General features: G+C 46.0%; 1 protein-coding gene across 2 annotated transcripts; it reads left to right on the top strand.

The window, feature by feature from the left end:
• Positions 1 to 10259: 10259 nt before the first annotated feature.
• LOC147428305 (uncharacterized) lies at positions 10260 to 15852 on the top strand. Of its 2 annotated transcripts, XM_086497332.1 has the most exons (3): positions 10260 to 11477; positions 12111 to 12234; positions 12328 to 15852. In XM_086497332.1, the coding sequence occupies exons 1-3, from the start codon at positions 11456 to 11458 to the stop codon at positions 13157 to 13159; spliced, it is 978 nt and encodes a 325-aa protein (XP_086353458.1). In that variant the 5' UTR covers positions 10260 to 11455; the 3' UTR covers positions 13160 to 15852. The 2 variants fall into 2 exon arrangements, with proteins under 2 accessions (XP_086353458.1, XP_086353457.1); XM_086497331.1 differs by having other exon boundaries at positions 10260 to 12234.
• Positions 15853 to 17087: the final 1235 nt, after the last annotated feature.

Below are 17087 nucleotides of genomic sequence, written 5' to 3'. Positions count from 1 at the left end.
CTATTTAATTCTCTATAACGCTATTGCTAAGAGAGCCTTAGAGTCAAAAAACTAATGCTCTTGCCTTCTTTTCTATAGTCTATCTCGTCTTTGATGCTTGGATACACACACTAATAGGTACAGTTTTGTTGGTGCATGTGAGGGCAGCCCGTAGGCTTGCCATTGCACAACGTATGGTTGCGGACTATTGATCTATGTGAATACACAGAGAGGACTGTAGCACATGCTTTGTGTGGATTTATGCTATGTATGGTCATGCGGATACAGTTGAGATTTGGTTGTGATTTTGCTCACTTTGAAAGGGAGACACTGTCCAATTTTCCCAAATTTCTCCCCATAAAATACATATTCGCAAAAAATCCTTTTGTTTGATGGTTTAGTGGTCGAGTGTGACTCCCACTTGCGTGCAATTTGGAGGTTGAGCATTTCTCACTTTGTTACTCAATTTTGACAGTTGATCTCATTTCTAGACTTCTATTTTGGCATGTAACTCCAAGTTATGCGCATAGACATACTTGTGCTTTTCTCTGATGGCTCAAAGATTCTTGGCAGGCATTGTGACATGGTCTTGATGTATGGTCTTTGTGGTTTCTGAGTGTGGATTGCTATTGTAGTGTGAGTCTTTCGGAGAGTTTTTTTGGTGGAGGCCTTACTCCCACACTGCCATATACTATTGTTTGACAATGATTGAGTGTTTACTCTCACTTGGACACAAGTTTTGTATTGTATCCACTCTTGTGCAGGAGTGAGGTTTGCAGTACGCTTCCATCGTATGCATTATATTTGATTGACGGATATTCCGATCATGAGCCTGTTGCAATTTATAGGTAGTCATTGGATACAAGTTCTATAGGGACATGTATATGTTTACGTATATTTGGTAGAGATATTGGTTCACTTTCCATCACATCTTGTTGTGGTCGAGGTCTGCTCCCACATTGACACATTTGTAGTGATTGACAGTATGTGTGACAGAGAGTTGTTGGAGATGGCTTGTGAGACAGACAAAGGTCTCACACATGCTGAGATGTTGTATGTTGGCATTGTGGTCACACATGGCACATTCAGTGTCGTTGTTTTAGATGTAAGAGACAACGATGGAGACATATGCATGATGCCGAGATGATTTTGAAATAGGCTATAGAGGAGGGTTCTTATGCCAATGACGGTGTTGTCACATTTACCTCTAGTGTTCCTCTTGCTTTCATGTCTGGCATAGATCTTGAAGGTCCCAGATGGCTGCTAGATAAGTACTACATTTCACATCACATCGTGTTGTGATTGGTTTAGCACTTTTACTAGTGGGAGTCTTGATTGTGTGTAGCTTGCTAATGGGTGGGTTAGTGTATGACATTGAGGGTGCAGGAGATGCATGTTTGTCATTACCCAGTGGTGCATTGTATATGCTACAACATGTGTTGTATGTTCCTGAGCTAAGATAGAGTTTGATCTCAGTCAGATGTTTGAGAGATAGTGGATGTTAGGTACTACTTCAAGAGCAGTCTTTCCATGTGCAAGGAGCTAGGTCCTACATCGTCTACCCACTGCAGGTTTCTAGGTGTAAGATGGTAGATACTCGATGACGACACTGACATGTGAGGAGCTACAGACGAGACGTGTCTCCTTTGCGGAAGAGCTCCAATACACTCATGAGATAGAGAATTTAGTTGTGTAGGACATGTGAGTGGACTCTGCAGAGGCAAAGATGGAGTGTGCTTCCTCCAGTGAGACACAATAGGTGTCATCCACAGTCAGAGGTAGAGTGGGTTTTCTCCCTAGAGGCAAATATAAAGATGACAAACGTGGACTCCTTTGATATGCTTATGCTAGAGGCTGATGAGTATTTTCCAGGAAACAAGGTTCCACCTTTGGATGATAGGGACGTAGCCATCCCAGTGTTGACAGCGACACATCCATGCGTGATGAGTAGTCTTGATGATGCAATGCATGCATATAGTGCAGAGGTGGCCAGGACATCCAAGATTATGTGGATGTCATCAACATTAGAGCATCTCATGTATGACTTGTTAGAGTCAAGGACTGGCTTAGCAGTTGCAGTGGGAGTTATCAATCGTTTCCAGGCTTATAGTAGCATGAAGCTTCATGGAATTTTGCAAACCATACAGAGTTGTCTGCGAGATTTTCATATAGGTTCTATAGAAGATACACACGGTTGCCTATCACTAGAGACAATATGATTGCATGAAGATCATATGAGCGACCTAGTGGTGGTAGGCAAAGAGAGTCTCTCACCTATCTTTCTTGTACACTAGTAGTCTGACTAGTAGGACCCACTTATAGGCACATTCGCCTTTAAGTGGGAGATTGTTGGGATTAAAGGCGGCTGTGCCTTTGCCGTGTGGCGGATGTCACTATCGGACCACCCACTGACTTACTAACCTACTCCTTATATACACAGTTAATAAAGGGATAGGGATTGACTGCTCTATTCTCCACCTACACACTACGTGTATTTGTCTCTCTCCCTTCCTCGTACACTTGCACGCGTGTGCACATTGGTGCAACCAAACTTGTTCTACGTTGAGAAGTGTGCTATGCAGTGTAAAGGGTGCTACCAGGCGCATGGCAAAGGGCTAAAGCAAGAATAAAGGCCTAGGCGAGCAGGTCATGGCGAAAATGTATGTCTAAACCGGGTTTTTAGGCCAAAACATCTCAGACTGGTCCAATTGGAGTGATAGGTAAATGTGCCCGAGATGCTAAAGTGATGCTCTAGAATATGGTCTTCGAGATGCTTTGCAAGTTGGTCCAGACGGCTCCTCAAACGGAGTCCGGGTGTGAAAGTTATGATTGCTCAAAGATGGAATGCTTTGCAGATCTCCGATGGGCAGGGCAGTTACAGACAGGTGGCCAAAACTGGGATCAGTGGATACGCGTGTAAAGCTCGAGCCGTGGATCATGTCGGTCTTTTCGGTTTGCCATTCGGAGCTCAGACGGGCAAGTTATGGCTTGAGGAATATTTGCAGGGGGTCAGATATGTGCTCACCGAGACGCGCTGATAAGCGTGCTGACAAGGATCTTTTTGAGCTCGCGAAGGTTTTGGAAAATCGCATGCAAGATGGGGAGTCAGCTAAAACTTGCGGGTCGCCGATCGAAGTCAAGAGCATCGAGGTACGCCCAATTCAAGTGGGCAGACAATCTCGCGATGGACAAAAATGGGATCTTTTTCCTACTTTTGCAACTTGATGTACGGAGATCTAAAGTGATTGAAATGCGGCAAAGTCTCGAGGTTTGGAGCTGGCTGGGGTGTAGCTTGACAAGAGGGGTGTTCCACGAACTCGAGCATGTGGTGCACCGACTACATGCGAATCAGGTGCTAAGAGCCCCCTTGGGTATAAATGCAAAGGAAAAAGCTTGGCTGGACTTGGAAAAAGGACAAAGAAAATAAACTCATAAGGAAGAGGGCAAAAAAACAAAGGGAAGGCTTAGAAAGAGAGGGCAGTGGCGCAGGGCTTCATTGCCAAATAAATAATGTTTTTTCTTTGCCTTTGGAAAAAGAGGGAAGAAAGAAGAAAAAGGAGCGCAACGTTTTTTTTTTTTTTTCGAGGGGAGTCTTTTTCCTGTTGCTTGGAGGAGGAAAGGAAAAAGAGAATTGGAAGAAGAAGAAAGGTTTCGTGTGTTCGACGATCGAAGCCGGCACGTAGAGTGTGGTCTATGAATTGGCTTGAAAGAGCGAGCGCCTTGCGGAGAAGGTGGCCAGTAAGGGCTATCTAGACGCGAAGTTGTTGCTGATGCAAAGCGAGTGGTGAACTTTCTCGTCGAAGTGTGTGCCGATGTAGTCGAGTTTCGGGGGATGTGTGTCCCCCTCTGCACGGATGGGTGATGGCCATGGTGCGGCCAAGAGCAAACTACATGGATGTTGTATATGGTGTTTTTTCATTGCAAGGGAAGTTATCATTGCCGGTTTTTGGCGTCCTCTCTCCCCCCTTCCCCCCTTTCTTCTTTGCTCATCTCCAGGGTGTGTGGTGCCGGTGTGTGTGAGCATGTGCGCCCCCCGGGCTCCCTGTGTGTGTGAGAGAGAAAGAGAGAGAGGTGTTGAATTGTGGAAGTGCGAGAAGCGGGCAAGATCGGTGTGGTAGGTGTCTGAGGATTGTGCAGAGTGTGTGTGCGTTGGGCAGAGTGCAGGCAAGGCCCTGCTAGTGTGAGTTGCTTTTTTTGAAGGTGTTTTCAAGAGGACAGGGGTGCTGTGAATACCCTGAGCTATATAGGGGCCATTGCGTGTGTGTCGGGTGTGTTCCCCATTCCCCCTCTACTGAGCAAGTTTTTGGATTGCCTGCATGAAGAAGTAAGAGACAAGGTGGAGATTGATGGCCCGGTGTCATACGAAGAGGGTGTAGGTCTAGTGAGAGGACGGACCAAAAAGATGTTGAAGAAGCACGAAGCTAGGTAGGGTTTGCAAGGCGTTGTGATGCCAAGACAGGTTGATGCGGTGGTAGCCGAGCCAAGGATTGTGCAAATAGAAGTGCATGTGCGAGAGGAACCAAGGGTTCTATGGTTGCAGAGAGATAGGGTGGTTCCTATGCCGAGGATGCCATCTACTAGAGCGGCTTCAATGGTGGAAGATATGTAGGTTGTTCCCGATCAGGCAAAGGATATGCTACCAAGTCAAGGTATGACGGTTCAAGCTTCATCAAGTGGTGCTAAAGGTCAAAGAGTGCGGTTTGCAGATGACATTGAAGCAATGAAGCTAGGGGAGATTCCTGAGCTTGAGACAGAAGAAGAGGTTAAGCCAGGCTAGAGTATCTGCTTCTTGATTTTCTGTCCTAAGGACATGAAATAACTGCATCACTTCAAACTTTCTTAAAAGATCTTTAAGTTGGCATAATTGGCCAAGCGAAACTTGATTACAAACTCAAGTGCCATTTATTTGCTTTATTAAGAGCATGGCATTGCCAAACACATTTAGGCACTGAACCCCTTGCAAAACACATTGTTCTAATCCAAGAATTAGGGCCATGTACTCTGCTTGGTTGTTGGAGTGGGAGTGTAGTAGCTGCCCAATAGAGAAGAAATTTTCCCTTCGCTCATTGAAAATGACGATGCCAGCTACAGCCTGATCCGCTGTTCTTTTGTAAGCTCCATCAACGAAACGAGAGTGAGCTCTTTCTAGCTTCGAAACTTCCACCATTGATGTCACTCCTTTGCCTTCTGTGTTGACCTTTAGCTTCTTCTCATAGTAAAAATGAGTAAGAAAACCTATTAGACTAGCTCTGGTGGAATTACAAAGGGTTTAGGCAATAGATAAGAGAGGAACTTTGTAGTGGAAAACATCAATGCAAGCACCATGTGATCTCCGTGGTGAATCCTTTTTTTGATGGGGTCGTGACATGACTAGAGAAGTAGATAGGATGCATGAAAGAGGTTTGGGGGTCCTTCTGCATTTGTACGGCCCCAAGTGTATCACTTCCTACACTGGGGTTAACATAAAACGGCTCATCCCATCTAGGGGGTGCAATGGTGGGAAGTGAAGCTAGGTTCTGTTTCACTTTGCTGAACCATTGCTCATTTTCTTCCCTTCATAGGAAGACATCTCTATGGGTGAGTTGTTGTAAAGGGATAACCACTTGAGAGAGCAAGTGAATGAACGTCCTCAAATACCTTACCTTCTGAAAAAAAGAGACCAATTGCTTAGCTGTTGTGGGTGATGAAAAAGATACTAAAGCTTGAACCTTGCTTGGGTTAGGCTCAATCCCTTTGGCTGAAATTACAGGCCGGGAAGAGTGACCTTGCTTTCACCAATGTGAAACTTATCTACGTAAAGTTGGACACCCAAGGTTTGCAGCCTAGCTAGACCATCAAAGACCTTCCTCAAATGGAGGGAGCTGTAGATGCAAAAATTCATCTATGAAAACCCGTATTGACTGACCAAAATATGGCTGGAAGACAAAAGTTATAGAGCATTGGAATGTGGCCGGGGTGTTGGTGAGGCCAAAGGGCATCACTCTGTAAGAAAACATCCTCATGGTGTTATAAAAGTTTTCTTTTTTTTTTGTCTTCTCTTGCAATGCTATTTGGAAGTAGCCTGAGTAGCCATCATATACTGTGTAGTGCTGATGACCTGCTACCTCATTGAGAATCTCGTCTTGGAATGGGAGGGGAAAATGATCCCTCTTTGTTGCTACATTGAGAGGTTTGTAGCCTACACAAACCCTCCACTTACCATTCTTCTTTGGCATGACCACCATTGGAGAGACCCACTCTGAGTCTTTGATGGGGTAAATAAATTTACCTGCATGTAGCAAATTCCTTACCTCTTTGAGCAATGCTTCTTGTTGAATTACCCCAAGTATTTTGAGCTTTTGTTACAGGCTTACTTCCTTCTTTGAGTCTTATGCGGTGTTGCACCACTATGATGTGTGTGATCTTGTCATAGCTTGTGGTGAAGTTACCCAACATAGAGATGTACTCTTCTCTCTGTTCACTAGCTAAATCAATGGAGAGCATCCGATGTAACTTACTTGTATCCACCAAGGGTTGTGTACGTGATGGTCCTTCTTGGTTCTCTGGTGGTGCTTGTTAACCCTCACGGCACACGGACACCTGATCACCTACGACGGACGTGTATTATGTATTTGGTAGAGTCAGGTACAGGGCTTGTCGGACCAATAGGGAAAGGTAGAGTGATCGCCGATGAGAGACGCACTTTAACTTGGATATTCAAGGGATTAGTTGGTTAAGCATGGGCGCCCAAGTGTGAATGGGGTGAGCTCCTATAAAAGCCAACTAAACCTAATTTTTACTCATTCTCTCATTTGTGCAATTGAAGAGTGCTCTTGCTCCATCTCCATCTTCTTCTTCTTCTTCACCTCCTTGTGTGTGTGTGTGTGTGAGAGAGAGAGAGAGGGAGAGTGTGTGTGCGATCGAGCATTGCGAAGGCACGACGGCGGCGAAGCGGTTGAGCGCGGCACGACTGCAGCTTCTTCTTCATCGCGGCGAGGAATCCACCACGAAGGCGAGCGTAGAGCGGTGAGTGACACACCCTTTGTTTTCTTGAGCTTGCTAGTTTAGGCTTGTTGTGTGCTTGGAGCCGTTTGTGGCTCGCATACGGTGTATTGGCAAGTCCCTTGCTTCGACAGTGCGGCAAGGAGCGCACAGTGCTCCAGACTGTGTCAATCTCTTTGGATCTTTGAGGATGACTCCCATCACTTTGATGCTACTGTCACTCTCTTCACTTGTTGTCATCTCTTCTCGAGTTGATGGAAGAGTCACTGGTGAATTCATATTCCAATGCCTCCAAGATCATGTTGCGTTGCGTACCAATATTTATTTCGTAGAATATGGGCTTCCCCTTAGCATCCTACATCTGGATCATTCCAATAGTCCAGTCCTGCGTAGCCTCCATAGCCATGAGCCATGGTCTTCCAAGAATGATAGGGTAGCCCTCCCCTTAGTGTGGCATGGCAAAAATATCTACCTCCACTTCCGTGTTGAATGACTTCACCTTGGCTGCATTCACAATGCCTACGCACTTCACTTTGATGTTATTTGCCATTTTAGCTCGGTAGGGTTCCGGCCTACTTACTTCTAGGCCTAGATGGTGCATCATTTTCTCACTCACATGATGCATATTTGTGCGCCACCGTCTATGTAGATCTTTGAGATGCATTGCCCCTAAATGTGGGCATCCATGATAGGTAGGATGTTGTTTAGATTCCTCCCAGAGATAGCCCCTGCTATCTTTGGTCTTGACTTTCTAGTACTTACCATCTTTGTCCATTGTCTCCTCATCCTTGGTGCAAGATGGAGTAATTGGGGCCAGGTTATTTTCGGACCCTGCATCAAAAAATCTTTGAACTAGGTCATATGGTTCAACATACCGGCCTAGCAAGAAATCCACGATGTTGATCTTCCACCGAGGTTTAGTCACATGCTTGCTAGACTCTCCTTTTTCTTTTATCTTTTCCTCCCTTTAAGAGGCCTCTTCATGCCTAGCACGCTTCACTCCCATGACATCTACTTCTTCTACTTTTACTTTTCCTTTGTTATTCTCTTTGACACGCGTTCTACCTTCTCCTTTCCTCCTTTAGCTTCAATACTGATGACACTCACACTGCTTGGTTTCAAGCAGGTGGTGGAATGAGAGGTTGCAGTGGTGGTGGTGGTTGTACAGGCGGTCAAAGGATTTGGACTGGTGGAATCGGCTCTGGTTGCCTGGGCGGTGGTGGCCTCGCCCTTGGTGGAGAAATCTGATTCCTCTATTGAAGTTTGTCCTTCTTGGATGAGGACAATAGTACCTACCATGGCCGTCCTCTCCACAATTGTAACAATGGTAGTCTTGATTCTGTCTTCACTGCCCTCTTCCTTGCTCTGGATTTTTGGCAGGTGCATGCCCTTGCTGCACCATATGTACTAAAAGATTCTCTAGCTGGTTGATGATTCAATTGAGTAGGTCTTGTTGGTCTTCGGTCGGTTCTTGTGGATGATTCCTTTGGACTGCTACCATAGGTGTGGCTAGGTGTGGTCGGACCCTACTCGGCTCCTCTTCCTTGATAGTCCTGGCTTGTAGATGCAATTTCTTATCTTTAGGACGGGCTACTTCAACTGCTACCTCATAGTAGCAGGAAACCTTTCCTTCACATTCTCTTTAAGAATTGGCCATAAACCAGCCACAAACCGGTCTTTCTTCAAGAAATCGGGTGCCCTTCTCCCTCCCTCAGCAATGCAACCCATCGTCCCCATAGATCCATGAACTTCGATTTGTATGCTGCATATTCAGTCATACTTTCTTGCTTCAACTCCATCAACAACTGTTACTATTTTTCTGTTGTGGTATCTTCTCCAAAGCGCCTTAGAAAGGTCGCTCTTAGCAATTCCCACCTCTCCTTGGTGGATTGCACGAAGGCATTGCACCATGATCTTGCTTCCACTTTCATTAATAGTGGAAAAATATGCAGATGCGAAGCATCATCATCCCTTCCAAAGACTACACATGCTATTTCAAGGTTATCTAAGAAATCCGAAGCATCTTCCCCCACCTTACCCATGAAGGTTGGGAACGAAACATTTGCCATTCCAAAACAAGAATTTCACTCTTTTGTTTTCTTCTTTTCTTAAAAACAAGTAATGTAGGGGCTTATAGCGGCTTTCTTACAAGGTTGGGTGGATAGATCAAAACATGATTAAAATTGAAAGATCAAAAGAGTGATGGTAATCCAACACGGGGAGGATAATGGGATTTGGGGAGCTAAGGATCTCTCCTAACACCACAACACCAAACAAGGACACAACCTTCTGCGGATAGAATGTCTTCCTATCTACATGTATATGTACGTGCATGTGCTGCAGAAATCTAAACAAAAAAACGGTTGGTTTGTTTTTCATGATGTACTGAGTGTGTAATACTCACTTACACCCTTACCATATCGGTGATGACAAGTCAGCACATCCACAGGAGGTCATCGTCCTTCATAGGATCCACCTTCCCTTCATTGCTCAACACGTATGGAGTGATGGCGATGTGTTTGACCACTCCTAGCCTTTTAGCTAGCAACAGTTGCAACTAGTTACCATAATTGGATCGTTGCATGAATTCCACACCATCTAATTGTAGCTCACACTGAGTTTCACCCGTGGTAGACAGCTTCTTCAGGATGAGTTGTACGGGGAGAGTGGGGGATTCACTAGTAATACTAGGAAGGCGTCACTTGCGTGCACCAAATCTACCATTTTACCCCCTATATACGGTACCCTCCTTTGTAAAATCTACCTTTTTGGCTTCATAAACCCCCCTATTGTACACTCACGTTGGTGCAGCCAAATCTGGTCGACCCGAGGACATGCCAAAAATAGGTGCATGGAGATTTGCAAGCAGATGGCAAGGTGCTTGGGCAGCCTCTTGGTGCAGGGTTCAACATATCTTATGGTGATGTGTATGTCAGATGTGGCATTTAGAAGGAAAAGGATGGCATTCCAATCTACTAATGGAGATGCTTAAAAATGTTGAACTTTGGTGGATATTGTCATTAGGTCTTGTCATGGTTTATATGCTGAGGCTACTCGTGCTAGACGAGCTGGAGTTTTTGGATGCCTAAAGACCACTATCTGGATGATCTTTGATCAAATGCTGTGGCAGGCCATGGGAGTTCAGAGTTTGACAATCAACATGGACGTTTTCTCTCACCTATGAAATATCCCTTGCGGCTACCAACTTAATTGGACTTAATTGGAAAGGTCGAGAGGATCTACCACTTGAAGAAGTGGGGTTATGATGGGATTTCTTTTTCTCGAGGTGATCGACATGGGGATAATGGTGAACTGCAGGGAGTTTTTCAATATCAACTATATAGCTGGCATGTGCAAGGGGGCGAAGCCCAAAGGCTTTTAAGGCTTTCAGTTGAAGAAAAAACGCTGCATGAAGAGGTGGCGGGCTGCTTGCAGGCAAGAGGCGCCATATGGGAGTTTGCATGGGGAGAGGGTCGCCCTGAGCAGGAGTTGCCAAAAACGGGGTTGCCTGTGAGCGGCCGTCAGGGCATGAAACAGCATTGCAGGTCTGCAAGTGGGGGGCAGGACCACATGAGGCCATGCATGAGGGTCGACTTGCAGGAGGAGGTGGCCACCGCAAGTGGCGGCAGGTGAAGGCCGGCAAGGAGATTAAAATTCTACAGAGGAGCGTGGGCTGGAGCTTGGCAAGGCTGGCGAGAGCAGGAAAGCTAGGACAAATTAGGGGTGGCTGACAGGAGGAGCGTGCAGTAGTGCAAAGGCATGGTCGCTGGTTGCATGCAAGGAGGTGAAGGGGAATCCGCTTGGGGATGCATTTGATCGAGGGCTGCAGGTAGTAGCTGCCATATCAGGTAAGGGAGCGGCCATAGGTTGGGGGATCGCGTCCAGCAAGGGACAGTCCAATAGCCTGCACCAGCTGAGGAAGGTTTCCAGTCAGATACAGAGGACGGATTGGGTCTACATGAGAGGAGTTTGAGGTTTTTGAGGAAGGGGAGGCCGATTGGAGGCCGCCATAGGAGCTAAAAATGAGCACTCTAGTGTTGAGGAGACTTGGAGAGGCTGTGAGGAGTCGGAGATGCTTGGGCGGCTACCTACACTTATTGGGAAGAGGAGAGCTGCATGTAGCTGCACATGGTCGAGTGGTACAGATGAGGGAGTTTGCCTACTGCAGAAAGAGGACAATATTGTCATTTGAAGCAAGGCCTTGAGCAGTTGGTGGCCGCCAAGAGAAGAGAGGGGAGTTGGGCGTTAGAGGGGAAAAAACAGTGCAATGGTGGTGTTTGTGGGGGCTGACGTACTAAAGTGGGGTGCTATTGCATGGTGATCTAGAAACCGCTTCAAAAGGAGGGTTACAAGCGGTCTGGCATGGGAATTTCATATCAATGCCATAGCGCTTGAGAACGGCTTCTTTGAGAGGGAAATCAAAGCAGGGAGTATAACGGAAGGATCAGCCTCGGATTGTTTTTTGAAGGGTGGTACACACTAGGACAAAGGGCAGATGGCTTGCCATGCTCATCAAGGTTGCATCGACTTAGGAGATACATGTGCATATTATATACAATTTTGAAAGGATTTGCCAATATATTTTCTCGCTCTACTCTTGGATTCATGTCATCTTTCTCTAATATGTACTTGTGTATTGTGTGTGAGTATTCCTTGTGTGGGTATCGAGTATGCAAGGTGGATGTCGGCTTGGCATACAATGGATGTATGCTAGAGATTTTTGCAAAGGTCTGAGGCTATCAATCAATTTTGAATTACCTATATATAGAGAACGGTGCACTGAAGGGTTAATGTTGAAGCCATGATGGTATGCTTTGTGATTGGGTGTGTGTAATCGGGGTTGGTTGGGACCGGACTTGGACAATAGTTGTTTGCAAATTGGGTGTCTAGGTATGTGTTAAATAGGTGAAAGGGGTGTTGTGGAATCACTGGGCTATAGAGAGGCTAGTATATTATGTGTTTGGTGTTTTCCCATTTTCCCCTTTCCATCTTGTGGTGCCTCCACTGAGGATCCACTATTTGTGTCCTTACAATGTGTTCATGAGTCAAGATGAAGAAGGAATTTGGTCCAGTGTTCAAAGGAGATGAAGATGTTGATGATTGGATTGTCGATTTTGAGCTATTTATGTTGATGGTATTGCGGATGCTAGGTGATGAAGCAAAGATCCAGACTCTCCCTTTGGTTCTGCGAGGTAAAGCAAAAGCTTGGTTGGATGGCTTAGAAGATGTGCACAAGCAGAATTCGAGCAGATTTCGAGAGAAATTCCTACAAAGGTATCGAAAGGTGGTGTCGGCTTCGGAAGCAGATGCAAAGATTAAAGGTTTGTAGCAGGACATAAGTGCAAATTTTGATGCTTTTGTTGATAGATTTGAAGCTTATTGGGGGGATTTTGCGGCTGCTACCCAAGAAACAAATGTGGGATACTTTAAGCTGGAAAGGTTTCTTTCTTGCTTGCATCCCTATGTTCGTGAGAGAGTGGACTATGAAGATCCAAGGACTTATGACGAAGCTGTCAGAGCCGCCAGAGCAAAGAGTCCAAAGATGAAGGCAGGATTGCTACAGTCGGAAATCACGGTAGCCAGTGGACCTAGGCCCAAACAGATTGAGGAGCATCAAGAGGTAAAATCCCTTAAATCTTTTATTGATATGCATTTGATCAAAGCACAGGAAGCTGATGCCACGCTAGAAAAGGTAGAAGAAGTGCCAATCAGGTCTCAAAAGATACAGAGTGGCATATTCAGAGTGCCACCTAGCTTGCTTGCTCAAGAGAACAAGGTGATAAAGGACTTCAAAGACGAAGTGTTGGTTCCAGAACCAGCAATGAGGAAGGTAGCAACGAGGAAGGTAGCAGTGGTCCAAGAATTAGCAAGTTCAAAAAAGGAGTCTGACAACTCTCATAGCTCTAACAGTAGTTTGGATACCGATGCTACATGGGAGACAAAATCCATGTATTCTAGGTATGAAACTTATGATGTTTTTCATGACGGTGAAGTGGAAAAAAATGTATGCGAGTTGCCTGCCAGTCATTTGAAGGTAAAAGAGGAGCATAGTGCAAGTGTGGAGATGACTTGTGTGAATAGGCCAGTCGAGCAGTCCTATCTTGTGTCTCGTAATGGTGAGTCCCTATTGGAGGAAGAGATATGGTTTGATTATGCATCCGACTTAATTGCAGAGCAGGTTTTTGAGAATGACTTGTAGGAGCTAGGAAAAGAAGTTGTGGTAGGTCAAGTTGATTTATCTATGCAGGGGATGGGGCAACCTTGCCTTGATGGGCATGTCGAGGTGCACTTTGAAGTTTTGGAGTTGGTTTGTGGCCGCGGAGAGCTTTCTCCGGTAGATGACTCTATGGAAACTAATGCAAGTGCAGTCTATAAGAGTGAGGCTTCATGCAACGAGGAAGGTTCTGCCAACCTTGCAGGTGATGAGGTATTTGAACAGGTTGAAGCTCTAGCAAGTCATATTCCTGAGTATGAAAAGGTGGCCTTGGAGCCATTTACAGAGGGTTTGGATACACGCTCAAACAAATGGCATGGTTTTGAAGCTATGTGTTGTATTGTTGATAGCTATGTTGTTCCATGTTGCTTTGCAAAGGGTACTATGCAGGTCTCAGTGCTCATATGATAAAGATGAGGATATGGAGAGTTCTCTAGCAGATGACATGATAGCGGCTTGTGGTACCGATGCTTCAAGTGCTCGAAAGTATGCTTATGGTTGGATGGAAGGATTATGGATGCAGGGTGACGAAGCTCTATGCTATAAAGAGCTGTTAGGGTGGCCTGCTCATTGGCCTAGAAGTGCAAAGAGGGGCTCTGCAATGTGCATACTTTACAGGTGGATGGCCACTGCCATTGTTTTATTTTTGATCCAGGTGGAGATTACACCATGCTTGGGGGAGCCTCGAGCTTTCCATTTGATCCGGGGGTTCTACAGCTGATAAAATCTCTCTCTCTCTCTCTCTCTCTCTCTCTCTCTCTCTCTCTCTCTCTCTCTATCTATCTACTGCTTATATACATATTAAGTGTCAATTTTCTAATACGCACTCATATCTTATCTAAATCATACAGTGGTTGAGCATAAATACTCAACTAGGGGGGTGGGCAATGATGCTGCAGCCAAATCTAGTCGATCCAAGGACAGGCCAAAAACAGGTGCATGGAGATTTACAAGCAGATGGCAAGGTGTTGGGCAGCCTCTTGGTGCAAGGTTCAACAAATCTTATGGTGATGTGTATGTCAGATGTGGAATTTAGAAGGACAAGGATGGCTTTCCACTCTACTAATGGGGATGCTTAAAAATGTTGAATTTTGGTGGATATTGTCATTAGGTCTTGTCATGGTTTATATGCTAAGGCTACTTGTGCTCGACGAGCTGGAGTTTTTGGATACCTAAAGACCACTATCTGGATGATCTTTGATCAAATGTTGTGGCGGGCCATGGCAGTTCAAAGTTTGACAATCAACATGGACGTTTTCTCTTGCCTATGCAATATCCCTTGCGGCTACCAACGTAATTGGACTTAATTGGAAAGGTCAGGAGGATCTACCACTTGAAGAAGTGGGGTTCTGATGGGATTGCTTTTGCTCGAAGGTGATCGACATGGGGATGATGGTGAGCTCTAGGGAGTTTTTCAATATCTACTATAGTTGGCGTGTGCAAGGGGGCCAAGCCCAAAGGTTTTAAAGGCTTTCAATTGAAGAAAAAATGCTGCATGAAGAGGTGGCCGGCTGCTTGAAGGCAAGAGGCACCAGATGGGAGTTTGCACGGGGAGAGGGGTCGCCCTGAGCAGGAGTTGCCAAAAACGGGGTTGCCTGTGAGCGGCCGCCAGGGCATGAAACAGCGCTGCAGGTCTGCAAGTGGGGGGCAGGACCACATGAGGCCATGCATGAGGGCCGACTTGCAGGAGGAGGTGGCCACCGCAAGTGGAGACAGGTGAAGGCCGGCAAGGAGATTAAAATTCTGCAGAGGAGCGTGGGCTGGAGCTTGGCAAGGCTGGCAAGAGCAGGAAAGCTAGGACAAAGGGGTGGCTGCCAGGAGGAGCGTGTAGTAGTGCAAAGGCATGGTCGATGGTTGCATGCAAGGAGGCGAAGGGGAATCCGCTTGGGGCTGCATTTGATCGAGGGCTTTAGGTAGTAGCTGCCATATCAGGTAAGGGAGCGGCCATAGTTTGGGGGCTTGCGTCCAGCAAGGGGAAGACCACTGGCCTGCCCTAGCTGTGCAAGGTTGCCAATCAGATACAGAGGACGGATTGGGTCTACATGAGAGGAGGTTGAGGTTTTTGATGAAGGGGAGGTCGATTGGAGGCCGCCATAGGAGCTAAAAGCTAGCAGTCCAGTGTCGAGGAGACTTGGAGAGGCTGTGAGGAGTTGGAGATGCTTGGGCAGCTACCTACACTTATTGGGAAGAGGAGAGCCGCATGTAGCTACAGATGGTCAAGTGGTACAGATGAGGGAGTTTACCTACTGCAGAAAGAGGACAATATTTTCATATGAAGCAAGGCCTTGAGCAGTTGGTGGCCGCCAAGAGAAGAGAGGAGAGTTGGGTTCTAGAGGGGAAAAAACACTGCAATGGTGGTGTTTGTGGGGGATGACGTACTAAAGTGGGGTGCTATGGCATGGTGATCTAGAAAATGCTTCAAAAGGAGGGTTACAAGCGGTCTGGCATGGGGATTTCATATCAATGCCATAGCGCTTGAGAACGGCTTCTTTGAGAGGGAAATCAAAGCAGGGAGTATAACGGAAGGATCAGCCTCGGATTGTTTTTTGAAGGGTGGTACACACTAGGACAAAGGGCAGATGGCTTGCCATGCTCATCAAGGTTGCATCGACTTAGGAGATACATGTTCATATTATGCACAATTTTGAAAGGATTTGCCAAGATATTTTCTCGCTCTACTCTCGGATTCATGTCATCTTTCTCTCATATCTACTTGTGTATTGTGTGTGAGTATTCCTTGTGTGGGTATCGAGTATGCAAGGTGGATGTCGGCTTGGCATAGAATGGATGTATGCTAGAGACTTTTGCAATTTCTGAGGTTATCAATCAATTTTGAAATACCTCTATATAGAGAAAGGTGCACTGAAGGGTTAATGTTGAAGCCATGATGGTATGCTTTGTGATTGGGTGTGTGTAATCGGGGTTGGTTGTGACCGGGCTTGGACAATAGTTGTTTGCAAATTGGGTGTCTAGGTGTGTGTTAAATAGGTGTTAGGGGTGTTGTGGAAGCACTGGGCTATAGAGAGGCTAGCATATTATGTGTTTGGTGTTTTCCCATTTCCCCCTTTCCAACGTGACACCATACAGTAATCCTTAGTGAAGACCCCAGGACGGGGAGAGAAGGAAAGTCCTCTATCCGCCTTCCAAAACAACAATGAAAATAACCAAACCACTCTTCTCTAGGGCATGGGAACCTCCTTATCACCTCTGCTTTGGGGTTGTCGAAGTGAACTGGCATCTCTCACATGCGCGCCACAAAACGAAAGGTGATCTTCCATCGATTTACCTTGGATGACTTTCTTTTTGGCAGCCTGGTCACCATTCTGCTTTTTAGAGCCAAACCCAAAGCACTCGCGTGGCCAAGTGTTTCTTCTTTCTTGGGGGTCATGTGATTTAGGATTGGCCTAGCCCTCCTTTTCCCTTGGCACAAGCAGTCCCTTTGGGCCACTGAGGAGCAGAGGCTACACTTTTATTTTCAGATTCCTTGGGAAGAGAGGCGTTACTAACCTCTTTTCTTCATTAATATGGATGATTTCTTTGCCATGGACGTCGGTGTAGAGGATTCTCGCTTCTCCTTTACTTCCGTCAATAGCACTCATAGAAAGAGTGCGGTGGGTGACGACAATGAGACCAGCCTACTGCCCTCCCCCTGGTGGCTCTTGATTCATGGTTAGAATAAGAGATGCGAGATGGAGAACTTATTTCTTAGATGTTGACAACGATGAATCTTGGAAGTAGCACTTTGATGAAGGCTCTTAGCGCTTCTTCAATTTCTTCCTCCTCCGTTCTCCAATTGAAAAATTCCCGCAGCCACTTGTCCATGGTCAAGGATGTGCATCGTTTTCAATGTTGTAAACTGAAGGATTTTAGGAATCCCTCCTCAGTGGGGCCAAAAAATGACACGTGCAAGTGC

This window comes from Adiantum capillus-veneris, chromosome 23 (genome assembly GCF_014529385.1).
Source record: "Adiantum capillus-veneris isolate H3 chromosome 23, ASM1452938v2, whole genome shotgun sequence".
In the NCBI taxonomy this organism is placed as follows: domain Eukaryota; kingdom Viridiplantae; phylum Streptophyta; class Polypodiopsida; order Polypodiales; family Pteridaceae; genus Adiantum; species Adiantum capillus-veneris.
Note: the sequence above shows the minus strand (reverse complement) of the source record. Positions and strands in the feature narration are given on the sequence as shown.

What these genes read in the sequence shown, in the direction of transcription:
- LOC147428305 (XM_086497331.1), top strand. Translation starts at nt 12,011, where the DNA reads ATGAAGAAGGAATTTGGTCCAGTGTTCAAAGGAGATGAAGATGTTGAT. An exon ending in CGAGAGAAATTCCTACAAAG is followed by an intron (nt 12,235 to 12,327) that starts GTATCGAAAGGT and finishes TTTTGTTGATAG; the next exon opens with ATTTGAAGCTTATTGGGGGG.